Here is a 15,456-nt window from a genome sequence, read left to right as displayed (position 1 = left end):
TTTGAATGCACACTGATTATTGACAGAGCTAGAAATAGCATTGTGATGGTTTATTTGAGACTTTGTTGAGTAAAAAAAACAGGAGCAAAAAAAAAGTAACAGGAAGGCTTCCTTTCATAGTACAAAATTAAATAGATTACGGTTGTCTTTCTGTTTCAGTCTTAGGGCAACTTTGACCCCTGCCTGTAAGATCAGGCCAACTTTTATTTATTTAAGTTTAGCTGTAGCATGCTCTCTCTCACCCCCCCTCCCCTACTCCTTCTCTCTGTTTTCCTACACTCTGCTCTGTATTACATCCACTGTCAGAGGCAGTATGCTGGGAATAAGAAGTAGAGAGGCTTCTGTTGTATTCATATCCTCCTTGTGAATTTCCCTTATGCAAGTGGTGGACCAATGAGAGAAAGGAGATGAGCCTTTGACCAGCAGGGTCAGGGCATGATCCAGTTCTGAGTCACAATCCACTAGCTGAAGACAATGGAGACTCCTCAAAGCAGGAATTTAGATCCTACCATGCTAATGGTTTCTTGGAGCAGATAACATTTTTTACTTAACACAAAGAATACTGGGATTTATACTTGGTGAAAGTCCCAGGAGACTTCTACCCACCATATTCAACCGAACCATAGTGGCAGTGACACGAGCCTTGCAGCTGGAATGTTCAGAACGCCTTTACTCCCTAAAGTGGTCAGGGATCAGACTTGCAGGCCAAATTGGACAGGAAGAATACTGTAACCACCCATCTGTCAATCATATGTCATTATTATGGCATAGTGCAATTGACAAGAGGGCAGACCCTGCCCACCTAACAACCTATCACCCATTGCGGCTGCAGAAAAGTGAGAAAGAAGTTCTCTCTGGCGCTTTGCTTGGAAACCCCTCTGGCTTCCTTCTCTCCCATTGTAGTGGAATGAAGCTTTTTCCTCTCCTTCAACCCTGACAAAGCAGAGGAAGAAAGCTTCTCCCGCATCCCTGTGGCAGAAGGGAAAGAAGGAAAGCTTTTCCAAGTCCCCACCTCTACCTCTATTAAATTCCCAAATATTGGGGGCTTGAAAAGGGAGAGACTTGGAAAAGCCTTTGCAAGTCTCCTCACTTCCCACTTTAAGTTCCAGTTACAGATAGGTAGCCGTATTGGTCTGCCATAGTCAAAATAAAAAAATCCTTCCAGTAGCACCTTAAAGACCAACTAAGTTAGTTCTTGGTATGAGCTTTCGTGTGCAAGCACACTTCTTCAGGTATCTTAGTTGGTCTTAAAGGTGCTACTGGAAGGATTTTTTTTATTTTCACTTTAAGTTCATCAGGGATTTGAAGGGAGGAGGGAAGGGGACTTGCAAAGACTTTTCAAATCCCCACCCCACTCCCGTGTCTCCAGTGTCAGGAACTTAATGGGGAAGGTGGAAGATGTGAAAAAGGCTTTAAGATGGCCTTTGAGCACACAGGAGCTCATGAGCTTTAGCCTTGGGGGGGGGGACCCTCTTTGAATTGGCTCCCATGTGGGAGCTGCTTCAAAGAGTGCTTTTGCATGGGGCTTTAATCACCACTCATCAAATGAGTGGGGATGAAATCCTGATGCCTTGGCTGTGTGATCTTGTTTCTGTCTGGGAACAATATCCAGCAGTCAATGGGGAATCTCTTGTTTAAATTTTGCCACAAAGTGATTTGTGTAAGATGGAGTCATTCAAGTGCCCATAGCTGTGCCTCGTAGTTGCAGAGAGTGTGCCTCCATTGAATGTAAAGTTATTACCAGTCAGGACTAGGGTAGATAAAGTAATGATAACCTCTGCTGGAATATTTTTAGAACTTCCGCTGCAATTTTCGGTAACATGGCATAACTTATGAGCATACTGTGTCCAAAAGGCCAGAATGTGCAATCCAAAAAATATGCATCGTGTTCAGGGAAATGTGCGCGGCAGTGAAGAAAAGTCTGTATTGAAATATCCATATAATTAACAATAATTGCTCCCATTAACTGGGGTTATTCTGTGAACCCTAATAAATTCACTGACATGAACAACAGACACCACTTGCCTGTTCTTCCTCTTAGATCAACTCTTTGGCTCCACAAATGATTAGTTTATCAAGGTTGCTTCCTGAAAGGATTCATGGGGGACATAGTTCTTGCTATGATAGCCCCAAATAATATGATACTTGTTATCATGGCATAATTTATATCAGAGAAATGTCTCCCAGAAATAGTTCATTCAAGCTTTAATATATTTATATATTAGTAATAAACCAAATCATTCCCAAATCACACATAGACTGCTTCAGATCTGTGTGGTTCTGACAGTTGCAGAAACCTCTTGCAAGAGCAGAAGCTCCCTTATTCATTTCAGTGGTGGAGACAGATCAGAGCACTCAATGGCTAAGTCCTTCAAGTCAAAGAGAGTGCAGAAGCCCAGGCACAACAGGAGTCTCTGGATCAGAGTGAAAATGTTAGAAGTTTAATACATTGTACAAGGTAGTTTGTAACCTATTGGTAGATCTCTGAGTGATTTGCAGTAGATGAGCAAAGGTTTCTGACTCCTAAAGGTTTAATAATGGCAACAACAAAATGACTCTCCCTCACCTAATAAACAATGTATGTCAATACATATCATAATACCCATACAATACACATAATTAAAATGACTGTGTACGGTAAGTACAATTCATAATAATGAGCAATGAAGGGAAATAAATAATCCCTAATAGTACATAATGCATAATGAATACATACTAAGCAGCAATGTCAAATTATACACAATATCACCCCAGCAATTAACTCTACAATCTCTACAAAATGCAAAGTTTCACAACATACAGTGCTGCCCACTTATCTTGGGTGCAACTACAAAACATAATACCCATCCATCAACAGCAGCCACTCCTCCAAGGAATAGCACGATTCCACATTAAATCCCAACATGCTACGTTTTCCATTTCTGCTTTTGGATTGGCCACTTCATAGGTATTTGGAAAGGGTTGCCAATAATTGCACAGCTGCAGGTGCTGAGAACTGCCAGTTCTTTGGGAACAAAGAAGTGAGGGCAATGGCTGTCATTGCTGGCTTAATCTTTCGGTGTTAGGTATACACATTTAGAGGTGGGCATTGCTCATGGTTTTCATTTTATATATTCAGTGTTTGGATTCTTGCTGCCACTATTGACCCTGGCAGACCCTCTCCTGGCTTGCAGGTTTGGATACAGAGCAGTGTTGGCAGCTGAATATAGAAATGTCCACTGGATGGTCAAGGCTGGCTTGGCAACCTGATAGCCCTAGTGCTGATTGAACGGATGAATTTTGGGAAGCTGGAAGCCTTTAAGGAGGTTTGATCTTTAAGTGAAACTTTGGCTCCATTGAGAGTGGTCCCCTGCTTCAAATCTCCTAGAACCCTCCCATTTCCTCCTCAATCTATTTTATAGCCCATTGATTTTTAAAAATATATTTATTATTACCTTCATCTACCTTTAATTTAGGTCATGGCTTCATGGATGAGAGGGGAGGGGAAAGAAGTTGCATATCCCCAGTGTGACGTTCCTTAACTATTACAGCAAATTGACTAGGGGTGGCTAGTTATGCATTATCAAAAAATAAAAACTATCTCACAAAAAAAAGACAAAAAGGAGTACAATCTGCATATGATCATTTATACGCATAGGCGCACATTTAAAACCAGCCAGGTAGCAGATGTGCTTTTTCAGTCTGCTGACCAGGTGCTGCTAAGTGTTGGTGGCAATCTCGCTCTCTTTTTTTAAAATATTTTCAAAGTTTTTATAATCACAATAATTCATCATTTCAATACTTCTCCAAATATAAAACAAAATGGACTTCCCCACACACCCCGGATTCCAATCCCCCCCCAAAAAAATTCATGCATCTAATTGTATCTCCAATCTCATTATTTTCTCTAATTTATCTTAATTGCAATTATATAATTGCATAAATGTTATATCAAACCTGCTGGCGTTTTAATAGATTTATAGTGGTCTTTCAAATAGTCTATAAATTTCTTCCATTCCAACTCGAACTTTTTCTCATCTTGATCTCTGATCTTCGAGGTCCTCTTTGCCATTTCAGCATAGTCCATCATCTTAATTATCCATTCTTCTTTAGTTGGTATCTTCTCCTGTTTCCAGTTCTGGGCGAGCAATATTCTTGCAGCTGTTGTCACATACATAAATAATGCTTTTAACTCCATTGGAATTCCCTCCCCTGTTATTCCAAGTAAAAAGGCCTCTGGGTTGTTGGTTGTTGTTTTTTTTTGCAAAGGTTATCCTAAACATATTTTTCAATTCATTGTATATCATTTCCCAGAAGTCTTTTACTTTTCTACAGGTCCACCACATGTGGTAGAAGGTACCTTCCTTTTCCTTACATTTCCAACAGATATTTGATACACTTTTATACATTTTTGCTATTTTCATTGGACACAAATACCATCGATACATCATCTTCCTGTAATGTGTTGATGGCAAGCTCAAGGCCCCTAAGCTCTCTTTTTTAGAATACCTCATCTTTAAGCCAGACTTGGACCAGACTTTCACCTTCTGTGAAACAGGACACATGGCCACTGTAGGGTGGACAATGCCATAGTGACGTAGTGGGGGGCGCACAGGGGTGGTTGCCCCTGATGCAAAATACCCGAAGCTGCCTCAGTGCAGTTGCATGATTCTGTCGCTGGGCTCCTTTGAAAATAGGTTCTCTGTGTGAACCAGGAAATGACCTCTGCAGACAATGGAACAACTCCAATTTTCTTATCTATGCAGCTGTGATCTCCTGCATGTTGTGGGTGCTGTTAGGCCATTGAATGAGCATGTGTATGCCAACTCCCTCCCATCCACCCCACCCCCTGCCCGTTTGGCTCTGGGTGCTGGCAACCCATTCTACACCACACCAGTGCCAGGCAGGAGAAAATACAACTACAGAAACAAGGGGTTGGGGGAGAGAGTTGATGGTAGAATAAAAGAAAACATTGGGACATGTCTCCATTTTTCTGGCAAGGTTGGAGGCCCCAGGCCTAGCCCTTTGTCCCTTTTTTGCATTCTGTTTAATCACTGGGCTCCAGTCCTTAAAATATATGCCTCAGGCAGTATGCCAATTGATTGCTATGTACCACCCTCCCTGATTCTGCTGTGTCAAATGTCCGTCTCCATTCAGATCACGACAGAAGCTTGGCGGGCAAGGAATACTGTCTCATCTGGCCCCCACACCATTCGGTGCCAGAGACTTGGCCAAAGGCCTCCTTAGGTAGTGAGGCTTTGCTGCAGAGAGGCAGGCAACGGGTGCATGCAGCGCCAGTATATGCCAGGCCGAGGTTTCCCTCAGCCTCTTGTCACAGGATGGAGGGGGTGGGGAAGAGAGAAAAGATCCCAGCTTCCTCCCTTTATTCCTTTTGGCATAGTTAAATGGAGGCCAATGCAGCAAATCACAGTTTTAAGTGCCAAGAGAACTCTTCAACTGTGTGTGGGAGTCTGAGCAATATTGAATTTTCCAATAAAATAATTAACAGCCTGCCTGAGGGCAACCACAGAAAATACAGTCTCCTCCTCTTCTGTCCCCTATTTTCCGTCTTCATGTGATCTCCAGAGGAATCTTTTTGTTCTTAGATTTAATGAAAAGGATTTTTCTCAGTATCCCAGGGACGAGTGAGCTGGCTGAGTAGCTGTTGCCCGAGACCCCCACACATGACAGCTGGAACCTTACTACAGCCGCCTTTTGTTGGCAATCTGGCAAGCAATCGGGATGCCTCTCATTAAAGTGGCACAGGTAATTGGCTTGGCTGCTCGCAGAGCAACTACAAACAGTTATTGCCTTTCCTAGATTATTTGACCCAAGGCATTTAAAAGCGGGAGATGTGTCTGCCTAATCAGAATGGCATCACAGCACTGCAGCAAGGGCCCATTTCTCACTGAGGTAGAAAATCTGTGCCTGAGCGGAACCACTTCAGACTGCAGATGGGAACTCGCAGGACTGAAGGCTCCACCTTACAAAACACAAATCATATAGAAAACGGTAGTATGTCAGAGGAAATGTTTCTAGCTGAGTTTTCCCCTTGGCATACTAGTTTTCTAGGGGCAGAGAATTGTGTACAGTCTGTGGTGGTTTATCACCTCACCAAAAATTAGCCCAGTATTCTGGGCTAAGCACAGAATTACGGTGCTACCTCGGGTTAAGAGCTTAATTCGTTCCAGAGGCCCATTCTTAACCTGAAACTGTTCTTAACCTGAGGGACCACTTTAGCTAATGGGGCCTCCTGCTGACGCTGCCCAATTTCTATTCTCATCCTGAAGCCAAGTTCTTAACCCGAGGTACTATTTCTGAGTTAGCGGAGTCTGTAACCTGAGATACCACAGCATAGGTCATTTTTAGCCTAGTCTGCTGGTGCAAGGGGGAGGGGAATTGTTTTCAGCCTGAGAGCTGCATTGCCTCCTTGCAATCCCGCTGGAGGTTGCATGCTGTTAGTGGCTGCAGAGAAAAGGTAATCACGGTCACTCCACACTCTCACATATCCATGTACGCACCAAGCACTCAAGCCAGCCCCCTGTCCAGCATGCACTCAGGGGTATCATTGGAGTGAGAGCTGGACTGGCGCTCTGCCCTTGGTGACCCCAGTGTCAGGGTCAAGGAGGGCTACTTTTGGCTCAGTTCCATTAACTTTAGTCCTAGGAATACATTATTCACACCCTTGACACCAAGTCTTCTTTAACAACCACAAACTGAGCACACTCGTCTCTCTTCCAAAAGGCCACCACACATCCTCTGTCTTATGCAATTGGGATATTTTCTTGTGTGGGTGTACCAATTGTGTAGCCCCAACATAGGAGGAGGAACTTGCATGCTGACCTTTCAATACAGGCAGCCACACACAGTGTGTGGTTGATAAAAATAGAAGTTCTGACATCAGGGGCAGGGCTGAAAGTGCAGCCCTGCTCTGCTTTGTACTCTTTATGCCCTACACATAAGTAATGCTTCCCTGGGACTCCACTAAAGATTCAACCAGTCCCTCTTGGTATATTACCAGATGCTTAATTAATCCCAGCTTTTTCTTGATGTACCTTGAGCTTGAGCCTTGTTTTGACATACAGTGGTGCCCCGCAAGACGAATGCCTCGCAAGACGGAAAACTCGCTAGACGAAAGAGTTTTCCGTTTTGGAGGTGCTTCGCAAAACGAATTTCCTATGGGCTTGCTTCGCAAGACGACAATGTCTTGCGAGTTCCTGCTGGGTTTCCCCCCCCCCTTTTTCTAAGCCGCTAAGCCGCTTATCAGCTGATCCGATCAGCAGATAAGCCGCTAAAAGCCGCTAATAGCGCTAATCCGTCAATGGGCTTGCTTCGCAAGATGAAAAAACCGCTAGACGAAGAGAATCACAGAATGGATTCTTTTCGTCTTGCGAGGCACCACTGTACAGTGGTACCTCCGGTTAAGAACTTAATTTGTTCCGGAGGTCCGTTCTTAACACGAAACCCTTCTTAACCTGAGGCACACTTTTGTTCATGGGGCCTCCTGCTGCTGCCACGCTGCCACTGCGCAACTTGTGCTCGCATCTGCTTCTGGGTTAACGGAGCTTGTTACCCGAAGCGTTCATAAGGAGGATGGTACGTAACCCAAGATTCCACTGTACAGCAATGAGATTGTGTATATGGTTTCAGGGTGTATTTTTGTTTTGTTTGTTTGTTTGTTTGCATTAAACTGCCTTGAAAATGCATCCTTTGCCTTAATTTCTTGAAATGAGGACATTTCATGGGCAAAATGAGAAATGTGGTGAAACAGTTGGGATTACTCCTGGCCAAAAGTTTCAGGCAAAAAGAAAAATTCTGCATAACAGGGCCTACACATAGGGCAACAACTCACGTATGGTGTGAAAATCTGGGCCAGTGACTGATGCATTGAAATGCAACCACACACAAAAATATTGTTATAGATTTTGGGGGACCCCCTGTTGTAAATAAAAATATGCCCTTTTCCCTTATGGGGTATCCAAGAGCCCATATACAGTGGTGCCTCGCAAGACGAAAAGAATTCGTTCCGCGAGTCTCTTCGTCTTGCGATGTTTTTCGTCTTGCGAAGCACGGTCCGTCGCAACTGCACCTCTTCAAGCGGCTTTTAAAAAAAAGTGCAAGACGTTTTCGTCTTGCGAAGCAAGACCATAGGGAAATTCGTCTAGCGAAGCAACGCAAAACCGAAAAACCCTTTCGTCTAGCGAGTTTTTCGTCTTGCGAGGCATTCGACTTGCGGGGCACCACTGTAGAGTCCTTACATAGGTTCCCTATTGGTAGGAGAAAATAACAGAGGGCAACCAGAGAATATTGAGAAGCAAAGCAGCTAGTAAGCTTGATCTTTATTGATCTGTTGCAACAGGGTGCTCCCCTCACTCGCAGGAAAGGAGGAGGACCCACAAAAATGATGTGCAAGAGCTTATAAAGACTTTTGAAATTCCCATCCTCTAGATCAAGACCACCCCCAGAAACATTATGCATACATCACAGAAGGGGTGTAACCTAAGACCACCCCTCAGATACATCCCAGAAAAGGCGGTCTAAAACAGAACATTTGCATGTTGTTTTTCTCCTGTTGCAGTTTATCTCCTGTCTGGCAAGTTACTTGATTGGATTTCCTGGGGAGCCTGGCCATTCTTTTGTAGTGGTAAAATACTTATTTCCTGGGCCAGGTCACAGGCTCACACCCTATTCATATCTTAAATGTGTCCTTAAGACAGGATTTGTGAGGAAAGAGACAATGGGGAGACTTTTCCAGTTTGACTTTGCAGAGAAAACATTTGGTCAGTTTAGGAATCAAAATGGTTCCAGGTTGGCCTTCCTGTGTTGACCTATGTATGTGCGGTTATGAACATTACCATCTATCAAAGACCATAAAACTCCTATCACACCCCCTAAACACGATAAATTAATAAATGGTAGGATTTTGATTAATTGGGGTATGGATGACAGTACAAGCTGCAGAGCTGTGCCAGACAAGGAATCCCTGGGCTGGCTTATGCAAACCAGCCTGGCTGGCCTGGTGAAGAGCAAATCCATTAACACGACAAAAGGTGCTGATGGGCCATCTGAGAGGAATTATTTGGCCTGGGGAGACAGATGTTGCCAGGGTGATGGGGGGGGGTGTTTGAGGTGACAAGAAAATGGTTTTTTTTAGCCAGGTGTGCTGGGAAGAAGAAGGGGGAGAAGAAAGACTGGGACCCATCTCGGGAGGCTGGCTGAAGGCTGGCTTGGAGAGAGGTCTTGGGTCCCAGGGCTGCCCTTCTGTGAGGGACAAGCCCCTCTTGAAATGACCATGTTGTGCGATCTTGACTCACTCCATGGAGGCTGAGGGTGGAAATAGGTGAATAAACCATATTTCTTAAAGCTACAACAGTCTCTGCTGTGTCTCAATTCTCCAAAGGAATACCGACTGTGGGTGACTGCTTGGAAGCCCATGGGCTCTTGCCACCACTTGGCAGAGAGAGGGGGAGGCATGCAAAATTTGTAACAATAGGCAGAAGACAGAGCGCTGAGCAATGTGGTTGCTGCCACTTGGACAGGAACTGATGGATATGTGCAAAGCAGCCCAGAAAGATGGTTTGACAGTTACCCGGGGATGTCTTACTCACACAGTTTTATTGTGGGTGGGCTGTAAAAGCCAATACAAATGGGAACAAAATTTATTGTGCTGCTTATAAGCAAAGCAGAAGGCATCGTTTTAATGTGAACAATATCTAGCAGCCATCCATTATCTTGGCTGACAGCAATCTAAATTGCATTGAGGTAGTTAAAACTGGCCACTTCAGACTTGGGGCCTGCTGTAGGGGTTTCTTTTCCTTTTCCTTTTTTAAAAAACCTGGGCTCTTGTAGAAGCGCACTAATAAAGCCCATGGTGATCATAAAGTTAATGAGATGAAAGAAATGGGTTTCCAATGCTATAAAATGTAAATGCCTCTGGCGTGGAAAGCAGACCACAGTCAGCCCACCCCATTCACAAAAGTACATTGGAGAGGCACACAGAGGCCAGTGAGTATGACCAAGCTAAACACAGCTTTGGATCTGCTTCCCCATTAAACAGACTGGCACCTCTAATTTAGGCTCATCTACAATTTAGACAGAGCAGATGGGAACTATTTGCCTGTAATAGTTTCCATTTACAGGTGAGCATTTTGAGCAGAAAATAGAGGGGGCTAAGTGTGAAATCCATCATCATTTCCTTTGCCTTTGGTCCAGAAAAGCAAGAAGAGAAATGTAAACAACTCTCCCGAGTGTAAATACATTTCCAAAATGTAACTGAGAAAGGAATTGGACTTCTGCAACTGCTTCAGGGACAGGGCTTATCTTCTCAGAAAGTAGTCTCAAATGGGAAGGGTTTTTCCAAACATATGGCTATGGAGTGAACCTATGAATCTCTGTGTAATCACACTGCAGAAGACAGAATATGGCTTCTAACAATGAGTTTGTACTCCCAAAATTTTATTCGTTTTTTATTCATTTCTTTGCCTTTGTGCCATATTAGATATGCCAAAACAACAGCACAATCGTCCAGTATGGATACTCCTGGAGCGGCTGAAATGGCACTTGCAGGGTCTGGACCTGCAAGTTAGTCTTTCACCTGCCTCCCCATGAGTCACACCCTTGGTCCCTCCTGCTCACTATGATTGGTGGGCACCAGCCAGGGCCACAGTTGCCACCCTCCAGCTGCTTACCCATCTCCAGTGAGAGATGAATATCACCCACGATCTGATTGGCCCTTAGATTAGGCCAGGGAAAGAGGGAGTCAGTAGGGTGTCGATTTAAATCGCTGGAGAACAGCTGTTAAATGATCCGCCAGGTTTCGGTCTGTGCCCCTAGTCATAAATAAAATAGCATTGCCCAAACTCCTACTTTTGATTCCCCTCGTATTTGTTGTGGTATTAACGGAGGCACAGTGCAATTATGTATACGTGAGTCTGAGATTAGCATAGCATGCATGTATATAAACATCTGGGCCATTGTTTTTAGTAAGACTTTTATGAGCATAAGAGACAAATTCCTGCTGACTTAGAAGTGGTTTGGTTTTTGATATTTTCTCATAAATAAATGGAGTCGGGGGAGGGGAAAGATAATATAAGCAGATTAGAGAAATCTCTTTTATAAAATAAAAATCCATAATAAATCTTGTTTGGAGTATGAATAAATCATTTCTGCCATACATAATTCATTGTTCTCAAATAACAAGCGCAGGACCCAAGGAAGGAAGGAGGCACTTTCAGGGACTATATCCCCCCACCCCCACCCCCCCGCTTGCAGCTCTAAAGAGATTTTGGGAGAGCTGTGCCCTTTTCCATCACCAGAGAGTTTGACCCCACCTCTCTCACTCTAGTAGGCAAGCACTTCTATAGGATTGCAGTCACTGGAAATTGCCAGTATGTGTCATGTTCATTATTAGATGTTCTCCTCCTAAAACCATTTGGAAATAAGAAACTTTACATAATATACAGAGAGAATTTGGAAGCTAGACTTCTCCTATACTGTAAATCATAATTCTGCAACTGAAAGCTGAGATTCTGCAACTAGAATGAATGGCAAAAGTGGGATGTACTTCCTGCTCTCTTTTCCTATCTCCTGCCAACTTGAGTGAAAATTAAAATCTGCAGAATATATAGATTGCTGAGGCCTGGAAGAATAGATAGGAAGGCAGCAGAGGGCGCAAACAGAGAGTTTGACAGTCTGCAACTTGTACACAGAGAAAATGATTAAGAGGGGGGGGGGGAGTCTGAAAGAAGCCCTACCCTAAGCATTGATTTTTGTGCTTTTCCATGCGATTTTCCTCTGCTTGGTTTGTTTGCTCTACAACGATAGGACCTAGAAATCTGTTTTTTTATATTTTAAAAAAATGGAAAGATGTCCCATGAATACTGTGGATTGACTTCACATTCATGATCATCCTGCAGCTCCTTCAGTTCCACTCTCACCAGCCATGCCGTTAAGAACTGGTCCAGGATCACAGTAAAGATGCTGGCCATAGACATTTGAAAGAAAAGTTCAGAAACTGCACCCCTCCAACACACATTGGGTCATACTCAACTAATTTGTTGTTCCAGCAGAAACCAGTACAATGAGTCTTGCTAGTGCAATAGCCTCCCCCCCCCACTCCTTGCTTGTGACCTCTGCACCCTCCCAGAACGGGGGGGGGGGGGGGAGAGATTTCTTCTTCTTCTTCTTCTTCTTCTTCTTCTTCTTCTTCTTCTTCTTCTTCTTCTTCTTCTTCTTCTTCTTCTTCTTCTTCTCTTTCTTGAATTTGTATATTGTTCTTCATCCATAGTTCTCAGGGTGGTTCACAAACTAAAATTACAAAATAAAAACCACAAAATACATAATGGGGGAAAAACAGCAAACCAATACTCTCCCCTCCCACATCACACTTAAAAGAGCATTTGATGTTAATCAGCCAAAGGGCTGATTGAAGAGGAACATTTTCACCAGGCGCCTAAAGGTGTCTAATGAAGGTGCCAGCCGAAGCTCCCAAGGGAGAGCATTTCACAAATGGGGAGCCACTGCAGAAAAGGTCCGTTTACGTGTTGCCACCCTCCAGACCTCTCATGGAGGAGGCACACAAAGAAGGGACTCAGAGGATTCTCTCCGGGTCCAGAGATTGTCCCATTTGGCCAGCATAAATGCTTGTGCTAGTGGGAAAATCACCTTAGTGTGACATCAAACACCATCATTTTTCAATGACAAAGTGATGGGAAATGTTGTGGCCTCTGTAACGTCCCACTTCCTGCTTGCCAGCATTTCAAGATAGCTTTGTCCATAAGAAGAAACCAGGAACCCATAGTTCTAGACCTGCTCCTCTTCATTTTGTTTTCTGCTGCACCACTCTTTCGCCATACTCTGTATGCAGTCAAGGAAGGCGTACATCATGGGTAGGCAAACTAAGGCCCGGGGGCCAGATCCGGCCCAATCGCCTTCTAAATCCGGCCCGTGGACAATCCGGGAATCAGCGTGTTTTTACATGAGTAGAATGTGTCCTTTTTTTAAAAATGCATCTCTGGGTTATTTGTGGGGCATAGGAATTCGTTCATTTTTTTCTGTTCAAAATATAGTCTGGCCCACCTCATAGTCTGAGGGACAGCCCATGGCTGAAAAAGGTTGCTGACCCCTGGAGTAGATGCTCCATTAGCAGCTATGGAAATGTGGCTGTGATGAAGCATCCTCTTTTCTCATTCATGCATTTGGATCCTGATCGAAACCATATGGTCTGGGGTCTACTTAGATGCCAGCTCAGCAGTCCTTTTTCTGATTTTCTACTGTTTGTCAACACAGTAGATTGTTTATATTGGTACATGGAACCTTTCCGCTGTTTCCTTCTTCCATGGATCATGAGTAAAGTAGCTAGAGTATTAGGTTTAGAAGGAGATGTTTGCACTGTAATTATGACCAATGCTTTTTTTCTAGAAAAATAGATGCCGGTACTCACTGTGAAGTTGTTACAGTATGTGCCACACTTTTTAGCAACAACAAAAAGAGGTGCCAGTACTGCGTGTCCTTGAGTATCCCTTGAAAAAAGCCCTGATTTTGACCTTCATCTTAATAGATTGTGACCGCATTGCCCAACCCAAAGACTGGCTCGCATTTAAGCTTTGCCCCTAAACAACACTCTGCTGTGAGAACAGTGGCGCTCAAGGCTGCCAAGCATTTACTGATCGGTTATTCTGCCTAGGACTGTTCATTAGGCAGAGTGAGGCAGCTGCCTCAGCTGGCGCAGAGGTGTATGTCATGTGCCCCGTGTGTTAATTGCTGCTCTGAGGTGTGGTGGAGGACTGTTGTCCTAGCACTGTCATTTTAGTAAGGTTGTGCTGCCACACTGAGGAAGAGAGGGTCATTTTGCCCTACTGCTACCCTGACAGCAAGACACAAACAACGGGGCAGGGGTCCAATTCAGTGGTATAATCACAGTGGGCTCAATACCGCCCAAGTAAGGCACTTGTAACTTTCACTGGTTTCAATGGAAGAGAATTAAGCATGGGCTTCACTATTGCGCTCTGTCATCAGTGGGGCTTATAAGTGAACCACTTTTGGCTGAATTGTACCCAGCATAAAGACATCCATATTCCCCACTCTGCTTCACTGTTTAATGTATTTATGTGTGTACATTTCCAGGTCCAAACTGCTTTGCAGGAACCACCATCATTCCGGCTGGCATCGAAGTGAAAGTGGATGAGTGCAACATCTGTCACTGCCACAACGGGGACTGGTGGAAGCCTGCTCAGTGTTCCAAACGTGAATGCCAAGGCAAGCTGACTGCATAGGGCAAAATCCCAAGCAACAAGGAGTGTGTGTCCAATGTAACGGCTTCTACACTGCACATGTTAAATCTGCCAGCTGCAATAGGGTCACCAGCAAAACCTTTAAGGGTTTAACAAAAGTGAATATTTTACTAATGGGCAAGTTTTCTCCCTATATAGATATTTAACCTACCACGGCAAGCAGCACAGATTGATGGCTAGCAAAAGGACATCCTACAGAGGTTCTTCCTCCAACCTGCCAACTGAGTTAGAGCTCATTTTAGCTCTTCACATCTGTGACATCAATATCATTCATGGTTTTGTGAGCTTCAACATCTTCTTTTTTCCCCTCGGAGCCAGGGTAGTTGGAACACGCAAGTTATATGAGGATGGTTCAGGAATGAAATGCACTTTTTAAAACCAGTGGGAGAGAGGATGCAGGAAGAAGGAGGACCTTCAAGAATATAATGGATGCACAGATATACAGCAACCAGGCACCCTAGGAGCCTTCTGTATATGTTATGCTTTCTCCACCACGTGGGGACAATTGAATTGAAGAAATGTATACACCATAATGACAAAGGATACAGGCTAAAGTGTCAGGCAACCAGTAGATAGATAGGTAGATAACCTCAATGTCCTTGAAATAGTTTATGTGACTCAAGAAAGCCAGCACTAACTGACATCCCTCCATATACCTTAATGCCTCCCCTTATGTTGCATTCCTGTTTCTTCCCACTCCACTTATTTTGTTGCAGGCTCTGTGAGGGAGGAAAGGGGAGAAGGAACATTAGATTTCTACATTGCCAACTTGCTCCCAGCCTCTGTTTGACTATCAGAGAAGGGAAGAGGAAGCCCACCTGAGGCATGTAGCCAGACCCTACAGGTAGACTCCAGAAATAATGGCACCTTCTTTGCCCTCCCACACATACCAAGTAACATGATATTGAATGTTGCAATCAACAGGTTTTATGGGATAATAAATGAAATAATGTTGTAATAAATAACAAGATGAAAGATGAAAAAATCTTTTTTAATAATTTCAGTGGCACCTTTAAGATCAACTAAATATAAGCTTTCAAGGTATGAGCTTTTGTGTGTAATACACACTTTGTCAGATACTCTGAAGCAGAGGTCGCTTCAACCTTATAACTGTTGATGACTGTTATGGCACTTGGTTCCACAGGGAAGGGCATGGCAGATCAACATGACTATCCACCTGAATCTG

General features: G+C 43.8%; 1 protein-coding gene across 3 annotated transcripts in view; it reads left to right on the top strand.

Moving 5' to 3' along the window:
- The window catches only part of VWC2L (von Willebrand factor C domain containing 2 like), a 111,197-nt gene extending 96,284 nt beyond the window's left edge, over window positions 1–14,913 (top strand). For all 3 annotated transcript variants that reach the window (XM_083475114.1, XM_083475110.1, XM_083475111.1), the window contains one exon: window positions 14,104–14,913. In XM_083475114.1, coding sequence (XP_083331240.1) covers window positions 14,104–14,154 — 51 coding nt within the window. In that variant the 3' untranslated portion in view covers window positions 14,155–14,913. The remainder of the gene's footprint in view (window positions 1–14,103) is intronic.
- The last annotated feature ends 543 nt before the right edge of the window (window positions 14,914–15,456 follow it).

Source organism: Podarcis liolepis (assembly GCF_965112155.1).
Source record: "Podarcis liolepis genome assembly, chromosome: 1".
NCBI classification, from domain to species: Eukaryota; Metazoa; Chordata; class Lepidosauria; order Squamata; family Lacertidae; genus Podarcis; species Podarcis liolepis.
This window is presented reverse-complemented; position numbering and strand designations above follow the sequence as displayed.